Genomic DNA, 11228 nt, shown 5'->3' on the forward strand with positions numbered 1-11228 from the left:
GGCATTACAGATGAGGAAACTGAGGCTTAGGAGCAGGGACCTGCCCATGGTCCCAAAGCTAGGGAGAGACAGGGCTGGGATTCCCACTCCCATCCATCTGGCTCCAGAACCTGAGCTCTTGACCAGGCTGTTCTTATCCTGTCTCAGCCGGTGGTTGCCTGTCTGGACGGATGGACCTAAAGTCAGTCCAGCCAAACGGAGGAACGCGTAATCACCTGTTCTCTAAGTTCCCTGACCCTGAGAGGCTGAATCCATGGCCCAAGCTCTCCTGTCTCCTCCCCCAGCTCTCCCACCCCCAGACGGTGGCGCAAAGTGGAAGAGTGTGCAGGAACCAAGGAGCTGCTGTGTTCTATGATGTGCCTAAAGAAACAGGACCTGTACAACAAGTTCAAGGGGCGCGTGCAGACGGTTTCTCCCAGCTCCAAGTCCCCCTGGGTGGAGTCCGAATATGTAGATTACCTTTTTGAAGGTAGGTCTCTGGGTAAGGGACTGAGTGGGAGACTCTCCATCCCATCCAGGAGCTGTGCTCAGTGGTACTGTTCTGACCATCTGTCTCCCACTTCCCCAAAGCAGAGGGCAGCTCCCTGGGGCCAGCCCCTTTGAGATGGGGCATGGGACCAGCAACCGCCCGGGGCCATGTCTGGTAGCCTGTCAGGGAGTTAGGGGAGCTCCAGCGTGCACCCTCTGTTAACAATGTTCATTATCTTCAGTTGAGCACCATTTCGGTCATGGACTACACAAGGCACTTTATATGCTTATTCCTATTTTTTATGTTCAACCTCTCTCCTTAAAAACAATGTTTAAAACAAATTCTGGGCCGGGCGTGGTGGTCCATGCCTGTAATCCCAGCACTTTGGGAGGCTGAGGCAGGTGGATCACCTGAGGTCAGGAGTTTGAGACCACCCTGGCCAACATGGCAAAACCCCATCTCTACTAAATATATAAAAATTAGCCGGACTTGGTGGTGGGTGCCTGTAATCCCAGCTACTCTGGAGGCTGGGGCAGGAGAATTGCTTGAACCCAGGAGGCGGAAGTTGCAGTGAGTCAAGATCACGCCACTGCACTCCAGCTTGGGCGACGGAGCATCTCAAAAGAAAAAAATAAACAAACAAACAAAAAAAAAAATTCTGTTTGCAAAAGTATTTTTTATACACTGCAGAAAGTGGGGGGTTGGGGGGCGGTAAAGATGATGGGAAAAAAAGGTCTCATGCTTACAGGCAGAAATCACCAATTGACATTGGGTGAGGAGAGCACCCTTTTTTTTCAGTCTATTTTTAATCTTCACAGCAAACTTGTGAGGTTCATTTCCATCAACCCAAGACTCACAGACGCTAAGAAACTTGACACCGCTAGTAACCGGTGGACATAGATATGAACTGGAGCTTTCTGACCTTGGGCAGGGCCGGGTAACAAGCGGAGGATAAATGCCCTGACAGTGTCCTCAGAGAGCTGAGAGCTGTAACTTGCTGCCCAGGCTTCTTACAATGTTCAAGGACAAAATAAGGCTTCAAGAGAGAAGAGGGACGGACTGACTACAGGGCAGCAGGAAAATATGGTAGAGAAGGAAGAAGAGATGATTCATGTGGAAAGAAGCTGACTCGGTGGATGGATAAAAGGAGGGAAGGATAGATGGATAAGAAGAAAGGGAGGATGGAGAGGATGGAGGAGGAAGCGATGGAAAAATGGGAAGGAAGGAGGTTGGATGGAAGGATGGATGCCTATTAGGAAGAAAATATGGGTGGATGGAGAGATGGAGGATAGGAAGTATGTTAGTCAAGGTTCTCCAGAGAAACCGAACCAATAGGATATATATAGATGCAATAAGAGGAGGCCAGCCATGGTGGCTCACACCTGTAATCAGAGCACTTTGGGAGGCTGAGGCGGATGGATCCTTTGAGGTCAGGAGTTCAAGACCAGCCTGGCCAACATGGTGAAACCCCGTCTCTACTAAAAATACAAAAATTACCCAGGTGTGGTGGCACACACCTGTAGTCCCAGCTACTCAGGAGGCTGAGGCAGGAGAATCACTTGAACCTGGGAGGCAGAGGTTGCAGTGAGCTGAGATCATGCCACTGTACTCCAGCCTGGGTGACAGAGCGAGACTCCGTCTCAAAAAAAAAAAAAAAAAAAAAAAATTTATAATAAGAGGAGATTTATTATGGGAATTGGCTCATGCAATTACAGACACAAAAACATCCCCCAATATGCGGTCATGTGCTGGACAACCAAGAAAGCTTGTGGTGTGATTCCATCTGAGTCTGAAGACCCAAGACCAGGGGAGCACTGGTGTAACCCCTAGTCCAAGGCCACAGGCCTGACAATCAGAGGGGCCACTGGTATAAGTCCCAGAGTCCAAAAGCCTGAGGACAGGAAGCTCCGATGTCCAAGGACAGGAGAAGCTGATGTGCTAGCTCAGGAAGAGAGCGCGTGAATGTGCCATTCCTCCTCTGTTTTTTGTTCTCTTTGGGCCATCAGGGGATTGGATGATGCCCGCCCACACTGGTGAGGAGAGATCTTCACCAAATCTACTGATTAAAATGCTAATCTCTTCTGGAAAAATCCTCACAGATGGGCCCAGAAATAATGTTTTACTATCTACCTGGATATCCCTTAGTGCAGTTAAATTGACACATAAAATTAACCATCACAGGCCAAGCACTGTGGCTCACACCTGTAATCCCATCACTTTGGGAGGCCAAGGTGGGAAGATCCCTTGAGGATGAGGTAGGCAGATCCCTTGAGCCCAGGAGCTCAAGACCAGCCTAGGTAACATAGGGAGACCTCATCTCTACAAAATAAATAAATAAACATTTAAATTCGCTGGGTATGGTGGTGTGCACCTGTGGTCCCAGATATTTGGGAGGCCAAGGTGGGAGGATGACTTGAGCCCAGGAGGTCAGGGCTGCAGTGAGCCATGATTGTTCCATTGCACTTCAGTCTGGGTGACAGAGCAACACCATGTCTTAAAGAAAGAAAAAATTTAACCATCACAGAAGGCAGAAGAAAAGGCAGATGGGTGGATGAGATGGGTGGGTAGATAGTATAGAAGAAAAGCGGGACATCCAAGCAGGGAAGGAAGGGCTGGGGCGAAGGAGAAGTGAGGAAGGAAGGAAGGAGAGACAAGAAGGAAGGATGTGTAGAAAGGTAGAAAAGAAAAGATGAATGGATGGATGAGAATGGATGAGTAGGTTAGAAGGCTGACTGGTGAGATAAAAGGTGGGAAGTATAAATGAATAATAAGAAAAGAGGCATAGGAAGGAAAAAATATTGGTTAGAAAGGATGATTGAGAAGAAAGGAAGGGTGGTTGGGAAGGATGGATGGATGGATGGATGGATGGATGGATGGATGGATGAGAAGGAAAGGAAGGATAACAAGGCAGATGGGAAGGCTGTCTGGCTAGAAGAATGATAGACAAACCACAGTAATCACTGGAAGGGTAGGAATAAGACATTAGAAGAATAAAGGGAAAGACGCAAAGACATTTAAAATGTTTTCATTAGTTTTCATGTCCTCCCTGAATTTCTCCTGATTCTACAGCCCCACATCCCAAGCCAGGGTGACCCTTCCTGCCTTTACACTGCCTCCACAGTTTTCCTGCTCTTATCTGTGGCCCTGATCACTTTCTTTTGGTAGTTTGCATATTTCATTTACCCCAAGCTTTCAGCTCCTGGAGGTCAGGATACAAGGAGGCCTCGTCTCCCCATTCCCCTCAGCTCCCTTCCCAAAGCTTGATACCTAGTCAGTATCCAATGGATGTTTCCTAAACATGTAAGTAATGGCATCATGAAGAAGCCACGTGTTTACCTTGACCACAAACACAGGGCAAAGGTGACTAGTGTGGTCAGAGATCCCTGCTGGCTGGTTATCAGGGAAGGCTACATGGAAGAAATGGCATTTTAGTTAGAACTTGAAAGGTGGTGTATTTAGTTTTCTCTGGCTGACATATTCCTTGTCACATTGCCCTCTCCATCTTCAAGCCATTGGGCAAGGCTAGAGGGCCCTCAACAGACTGTCAGTAGGAATGTGGAAGTTAAAGAATCAGAGTGCAGAAAGAAACAAGCTGCATTTTAGAGAAAAGCTAAATCCCCTCCAAGAATACCTCAATCATCATGAACAGCCTGTTAGTAGACACACTGACACTCAAGGCACTGCTTCACAAGGTAAGGAATGCGTTATTGAAAACTCGAGAGGGAAGAGCCTTGTTCCATACTGGCAGAAAGCTTAGCAGAATTGTGTCCTGCAGTCTTGTGGGAAGCAGATCTTGTAAATGATGAATTTGAATGCTTATCGGAGGAGGTTTCCAAATAAAATGTGGAAGGCACGTCCTGGTTTCTTCCTGCCACTTATAGTAACATGCAAGAGGAAAGAGAGAAAATGAAGGAAGAACTTAAACAGAAAGGAACCAGGACTTGATGATTTGGGAAGTTCTCAACCTATGCAAAAAACAATAAAATTAAGAGATTGTGGCTGGGCGCAGTGGCTCATGCCTATAATCAGTCCGAGGTGAGCAGATCACCTGAGGTCAGGAGTTTGAGACCAGCCTAGCCAATGTGGGGAAACCCCATCTCTACTAAAAATACAAAAATTAGCTGGGTGTGGTGGTGGGCACCTGTAATCCCAGCTACTCAGGAGGCTGAGGTGGGAGGATCACTTGAACCCAAGAGGTGGAGGTTGCAGTGAGCCAAGATCAGGCCACTGTACTCCAGCCTGGGTGACAGAGCAAGACTCCATCTCAAAAAAAAGAAAAAAAAGAAAAGAAAAAAGAAAGAGATTGCTCTGAAAAGTGTGACATAGAGAAACAGACAAGTACATTATTGTACCAAACTTCAGGAAGATAAAAGATCAAAGTACTGAGTCACTCAAAAGGCTTTTTGAGGAGATTAAGATTATAACTCACAGTCCCCTTCAATCAAACCAGGGGACTTCTAGGAAGCTGAAGAGCATTGTCCCTCAGCCATCTCAGCTGGAGCCAAAAGTAGAGAAGGGCTTATCTGAAAAAAAGATTTATGCACCTGGCTTTTATCTAATAATGCAGTGGATTCCCCCGTGACATCCATAGGACATCCATAAAGTTCCTGAGAACTTTACATCCACAGAAACACTGTTATCTTGGGCTAAATGGAACACAGAGCATATGAAATCAAAGAAGGCTGTTGGACTCTCCAGTTTCTACTGGTGAGATGCAGACTGGTAAAACTACTTAGCTGCAAACACCTGCTACCTTTAGTGAAAAGGAAGGATGACTCAGATGGTGAAACCAGAAGCTCAAAGGGCAGTGCTAAGAGCGAAAGAGAATTCTTCCCAAGCCTTGAAACCTAGTGGAGTTTTCTTGGCTGGATTTTCAAACTGTGTTGGACCATGACCCCATTGTCCCTTCCATTTCCCCATACTTAACCAGATTGTCTGCAACTGTTATCCTGTGCCTGTCCCACGTTTTATGTTGGGAACAGGTAACTTTAGTCTTTCTGGCCCACAGATGAAGAGAAACTGTGTCCCGGGAGTTGTACTGACTGGACTATGCCCAGAGTCTATTTGACTCTGATTTAGATACTGTTGATTTGGGAATTTGAGTTGATGCTGTAATGAGATGAGACATTGGGGGACATTGGGATGGAGTGAATGGATTTTGCATTTGAAAGAGATGTGGGCCAGGTATAGTGGCTCATGCCTGTAATCCCAGCACTTTGGGAGGCTGAGGCGGGCAGATCAGCTGAGGTTGGGAGTTCAAAACCAGCCTGACCAACATGGAGAAACCCCATCGCTACTAAAAATACAAAATTATCTGGGCGTGGTGTCACATGCCTATAATCCCAGCTACTCGGGAGGCTGAGGCAGGAGAATTGCTTGAACCCGGGAGGTGGAAGTTGCGGTGAGCTGAGTTCACGCCATTGCACTCCAGTCTGGGCAACAAGAGTGAAACTCCATCTCAAAAAACAAAAAGAAAAGAAAAGAAAGAAAGAGATGTGGGTTTTAGGTGGGGGACAGAGGGAAGACCATGGTAGGTAGAATGATCCTCTAAAGGTGCTCTGCCCTAATCCCCAGAAGCTGAGAATATGTTAGATGTCAGTATTGCACGGCAGTAAGAATCTTTTTTTTTTTTTTTTTTTTTTGAGACAGAATCTTGCTCTGTCGCCCAGACTGGAGTGCAGCGGTGCCATCTCAGCTCACTGCAAGCTCCGCCTCCCGGGTTCACGCCATTCTCCTGCCTCAGCCTCCCGAGTAGCTGGGACTACAGGTGCCCGCCACCACACCCGGCTAATTGTTTTGTATTTTTAGTAGAGATGGGCTTTCACCATGTTAGCCAGGATGGTCTCGATCTCCTGACCTTGTGATCTATCCACCTCAGCCTCCCAAAGTGCTGGGATTACAGGCGTGAGCCACCACGCCCGGCCAGCTGTAGGAATCTTAATTAAGGTTATAGACTGCTATGGTTTGAATGTCCCCTCTAAAACTTCTGTTGACATTTAATCATCATTGTGATTGCATTAAGAAGTGGCCCTGTTAAAAGGTGATTTAGTCCTTAATAACTCTGCCCCCATGAATAGATTAATGTCAGTCTTTCGGGAGTGTGTTTATCAAGAATGGATTGTTAAAAAGTGAGTTCTGGCCAGGGGCAGTGGCTTATGCCACTCAGCACTTTGGGGGGCCAAGGCTGGTGGGTCACTTGAAGTCAGTTGTTTGAGACCAGCCTGGCCAACATGGTGAAACTCTGTCTCTACTAAAAAATACAAAAACGTATCCAGGGCCGGGCGCGGTGGCTCAAGCCTGTAATCCCAGCACTTTGGGAGGCCGAGACGGGCAGATCACGAGGTCAGGAGATCGAGACCATCCTGGTGAACACGGTGAAACCCCGTCTCTACTAAAAAAATACAAAAAACTAGCCGGGCGAGGTGGCGGGTGCCTGTAGTCCCAGCTACTCGGGAGGCTGAGGCAGGAGAATGGCGTAAACCCGGGAGGCGGAGCTTGCAGTGAGCTGAGATCCGGCCACTGCGCTCCAGCCTGGGCAACAGAGCGAGACTCCGTCTCAAAAAAAAAAAAAAACGTATCCGGGAGTGGTGGCAGGCGCCTGTAATCCCAGCTGCTGCTCAGGAGGCTGAGGCAGGAGGATTGCATGAATCCAGGAGGCAGAGGTTGCAGTGAGCTGAGATCACCCCATTGTACTCCAGTAGTCTGGATGACAGAGCAAGACTCTGTCTCAAAAAAAAAAAAAAAGAAGAAGAAGAAGAAGAAGAAGAAAAGAAAAAAAAAGAAAAGTGAGTTCTGCCCTCTCTTGCTGGCTCACTCTCACCCTCTCTTGCCTTTCCACCTTCCACCATGGGATAACACAGCACAAAGGCCCTTGCCAGATGCCAGTGCCATGCTCTTTGACTTCCAAGTCTCCAGAAACACGAGCCAAATACATTTCTGTTCATTATAAATTACCCAGCCTGTGATATTCTGAAATAACAACACAGAATGGACTGAGACATAGATCTTCAAATAGGGAGGTTATCCTGGATAATCCAGATGGGCCCAATCTAATCCCATGAGCCTTTAAAACTTTCTCCAGCTGGAGGCAGAAGAGAAGCGGCAGAAGGGGAAGTCAGAGAGATCTGAAGCATAAACAGGATTCCACGGTGCCGTTTCTGGTTTGACGATGAAGTGGTAACGTGATGAAAAATGTGGGTGCCTTCCAGAGCGAGAGGCTCCCACTAACAACCGGCCAGGAAACAGGGACCACAGCCCTACAGCCACAAAGAACTAAGTTTTGCTGACAACCCAAGGGGCCTTGGAAGTGTCTTCACCCCAATGGTTCCAGATGTGAGACCCAGAGCAGAGGAACCAGCTGAGCCCACCTGGACTTCTGACCTAGATAACTGTGAGATAATAAGTTTGTATCATTTTTAAGCCAATATGTGTGTGGTAATTTGTTATGGCAGCGATAGGAAATGAATCCAGATGGGCAGGATCTGCCAGGCCAGTGACATGTGGAGGGCACCCAGGCGGACGGGATGGCATGAGAGAAGGCAGGTCAGCAGTGAGCTTGCCTGGGTCACCTCTCATCTCTAATCCTGTTTTCCCCTCTATGAAATGAGAATAGTGGTATCTCCCTCCCAGGGTCACTGCAAGGCTGAAATAACAGATTACGAGGTTCTGGGTGTGCAAGAAGTGTTTGAAACATGCTAGTTGCTTTTCCATTTCCAAGACAGCTCTCTGGTCTTGTGGGATGGAGGCAGTGCGGCCCCTCGGGATTACTGACAGGTCCTGCTCTGTTTCTGCAGTGGAGCCGGCCCCACCTGTCCTGGTGCTCACCCAGACGGAGGAGATCCTAAGTGCCAATGCCACATACCAGCTGCCCCCCTGCATGCCTCCACTGGATCTGAAGTATGAGGTGGCATTCTGGAAGGAGGGGGCCGGAAACAAGGTAGGAAACTCCTTTCCTGCCCCCAGGCTAGGCCCACTCCTCCACCCCTTCTTACTCAGGTTCTTCTCACCCTCCCAGCCTGCTCCTGCACACCTCCTCCAGGAAGCCTTCCCTGAACACCCCTGGCTTCTGGCAGTCAGCCCTAATAAAATCTGGTCAAAGTATGATGACCTACAAGAGGCCTGCTTGCCAAGTCAACAGATTCAGTACAGAAAAACTGAAAAATACAGATAAGCTCTAAGAAGCAAACCAAAAGTACCCGGAGATGACCACACATCACTCTGGTGTATATCCAATTTCAGATTTGTTTTCTGTGTATGCATGTGTGTACAGCTGCATTTATTTATGGCAAGGGCTGGCAAACTTTCCTGAAGAAAGCCAGATAGTGGATATGTTTGGCTTCGTGGGCCTTATGTTCGCTTAGGACTCCTCAACACTGCAGTTGCAGCACAAAAGGAGCTACAGCCTGTATGTAAATGAATGGGCATCGCTAGGTTCCAGTAAGACTGTTTACAGGCTAGGTGTGGTGGCTTAGGCCTGTAATCTCAGTACTTTGGGAGGCCCAGGTGGGAGGATTACCTTAGCCTAGGAGTTCAAGACCAGCCTGGGGAACATGGTGAAACACTGTCTCTACAAAAAAAAAAAAAAAAAAAAGCTGGGTATGGTGACGCATGCTTGTGGTCCCAGCTACTCGGGATGCTGAGGCAGGAGGATCGCTTGAGCTAAGGAAGCGAGGCTACAGTGAGCCGTAATCGCGCCACTACACTTCAGTCTGGGCAACAGAGTGAGACCTTGTCTCAAAAAAACAAAAAAATAAAACTTTTTACATAAACAAGTGGCCAGCCAGACTTGGTCCCTGGACCCCTGTTCTTGATTGCTCTTGCTTCCACTAAAGCAACATTTACACTCCCGATCTTTTGCATACTCCGGGTTCCAGGGATTATAGATCTGAATCCAGTGTGGTTTCTGCCTTGAAGAACCTCACAAATATTCCAGACCAGCACTGCCCAATAGAAAGAAATATAATGCAAGCCACATGTGCAGTTTTAAGAGTTCCATGTTAGGTAAAAAGAGACAGGTACATTGAATTTTAATAACAGATTTTACTTCATCCAATTGAATGGTATCATTTCAGTGAGCAATTCTGATAAAAGTGATTGAGATCTTTTACATTCTTTTTCTCTACTTCTTTAAAATCTGATGTGTGTTTTGTACTTGGAACACCTGTCAGTGTGGACCAGATGCATTTCACATACTCAGTAGTCACACGTGGCCTGTGCCTTCCATACCAGACAGACATCTGCAGAGGTTTCCTCCACTGCTGATAGACTGGGAGACCCCAAGATGGAAAGCCTGAAGAATCTGCTCCTCAAAGTAGGGACCTTAATGGGGGTGCACACCAGGGCGCCCCAAAGTGGCAGGCTGCTTTTGAACCGTGGCTATCCCTACCCAGAGACTCAGATGAAAAGAACTCAGGCAGTGTTGGGAAGTGCTTCCTCAATGCTTACACTTTAATGCAGGAAAAGAATAGAAGGTTCAGGCAAGGAGGGAGGATCACTTGAGGCTGGGAGTTCGAGACCAGCCTGGGCAACAGCAAGACTTTGTCTGTACAAAAAATAATTTTAAAAAATTACCCAGGTATGGTGGTTGTGAATCTGCAGTCCCTAGCTACTTGGAGAGCTGAGGTAGGAGGATTGCTTGAGCCCAGGAGTTTGAGGCCACAGTGAGCTGTGATCACACCACTGCAGTTTGGCCCGGGTGACAGAGCCAGACCCTATCCCCTACAGGAAAAAAAAAAAAAAAAAAAACACACCCTACCATGTCTGCCAACCCCACTCTGTCCTGGTTGTGTGAAACCAGTCCCCACAGCAGCTCTGCCACTCTCTGCTTCTTTTCCAAACAGACCCTATTTCCAGTCACTCCCCATGGCCAGCCAGTCCGGATCACCCTCCAGCCAGCTGCCAGCGAACGCCACTGCCTCAGTGCCAGAACTATCTACACCTTCAGTGTCCCGAAATACAGCGAGTTCTCTAAGCCCACGTGCTTCTTGCTGGAGGTTCCAGGTGGGTACCAAGTGGTGCAGAAGGGGGAACTTTCCCTCTGGGCCTTGGGAGCTTTGTGACACAGTGGTTAAGAGCATGGACCTAGAGACAGACTCGCCGGGATTAAAACCACACTCATTGTGTGTCTTTGGGCAGCTTACATAATGCCCCAAACCTTGGTTTGCACAGTCTGCAGGATAGGTTTATTCTTGTGAGGATTAAATAGGGTAATGTATGTGAAGCACTCAGCACAGGTGCAGTTGTAGACAAGAGCCATTGTTGTTTCTCTCATTGTTATTTTTCCTTCCTTAGAAGCCAGCTGGGCTTTCCTGGTGCTGCCATCACTTCTGATACTGCTGTTAGTAACTGCTGCAGGGGGTGTGATCTGGAAGAGCCTCATGGGGAACCCCTGGTTTCAGCGGGCAAAGATGCCACGGGCCCTGGTATAGCAAATCTGGGGGTGTGCGGCAGGTGGGGAGGGGTTGAGAGTAAGGGAGTGGGGCTGGAGCTACGAGTTGTTCAGATAGAATATCAAGATGGTCCAGACTCCTGGACCAAAACATCTATCTTTGTGTCTGAATTTCCACCATTAGTAATGCATTCACTTAGTCCTGAATAAAATGGCAAATAGGCCGGGGAGGGAGGAGTGCCTTAAGTTCCTGTGAGATAAATAACTTCACCTCTGCTAAGGATGTGTCAGCTGCTGGGAGCAGAGCCCCTGGCCTTGGACCTCAGGAGAGATACCCAGAAGGGGAGGAGGAGAGGAGCCACCAAAGGGGAT

At 47.9% G+C, this 11228-nt stretch overlaps 1 protein-coding gene across 5 annotated transcripts in view; it reads left to right on the forward strand.

Moving 5' to 3' along the window:
* IFNLR1 (interferon lambda receptor 1) overlaps positions 1 to 11228 on the forward strand; it is a 33123-nt gene that overhangs the window by 17351 nt on the left and 4544 nt on the right. For 2 of the 5 annotated variants that reach the window (XM_074016857.1, XM_065527710.1), the window contains 3 exons: positions 8263 to 8405; positions 10309 to 10468; positions 10760 to 10890. In XM_074016857.1, coding sequence (XP_073872958.1) covers positions 8346 to 8405; positions 10309 to 10468; positions 10760 to 10890 — 351 coding nt within the window. In that variant the 5' untranslated portion in view covers positions 8263 to 8345. Of the gene's footprint in view, positions 1 to 284; positions 470 to 7647; positions 7860 to 8262; positions 8406 to 10308; positions 10469 to 10759; positions 10891 to 11228 lie in introns of those variants that run through there. The other 3 variants (XM_005544437.4, XM_045378064.3, XM_005544440.5) reach the window with 3 other exon arrangements.

This window comes from Macaca fascicularis, chromosome 1, assembly GCF_037993035.2.
Source record: "Macaca fascicularis isolate 582-1 chromosome 1, T2T-MFA8v1.1".
Taxonomy (NCBI): domain Eukaryota; kingdom Metazoa; phylum Chordata; class Mammalia; order Primates; family Cercopithecidae; genus Macaca; species Macaca fascicularis.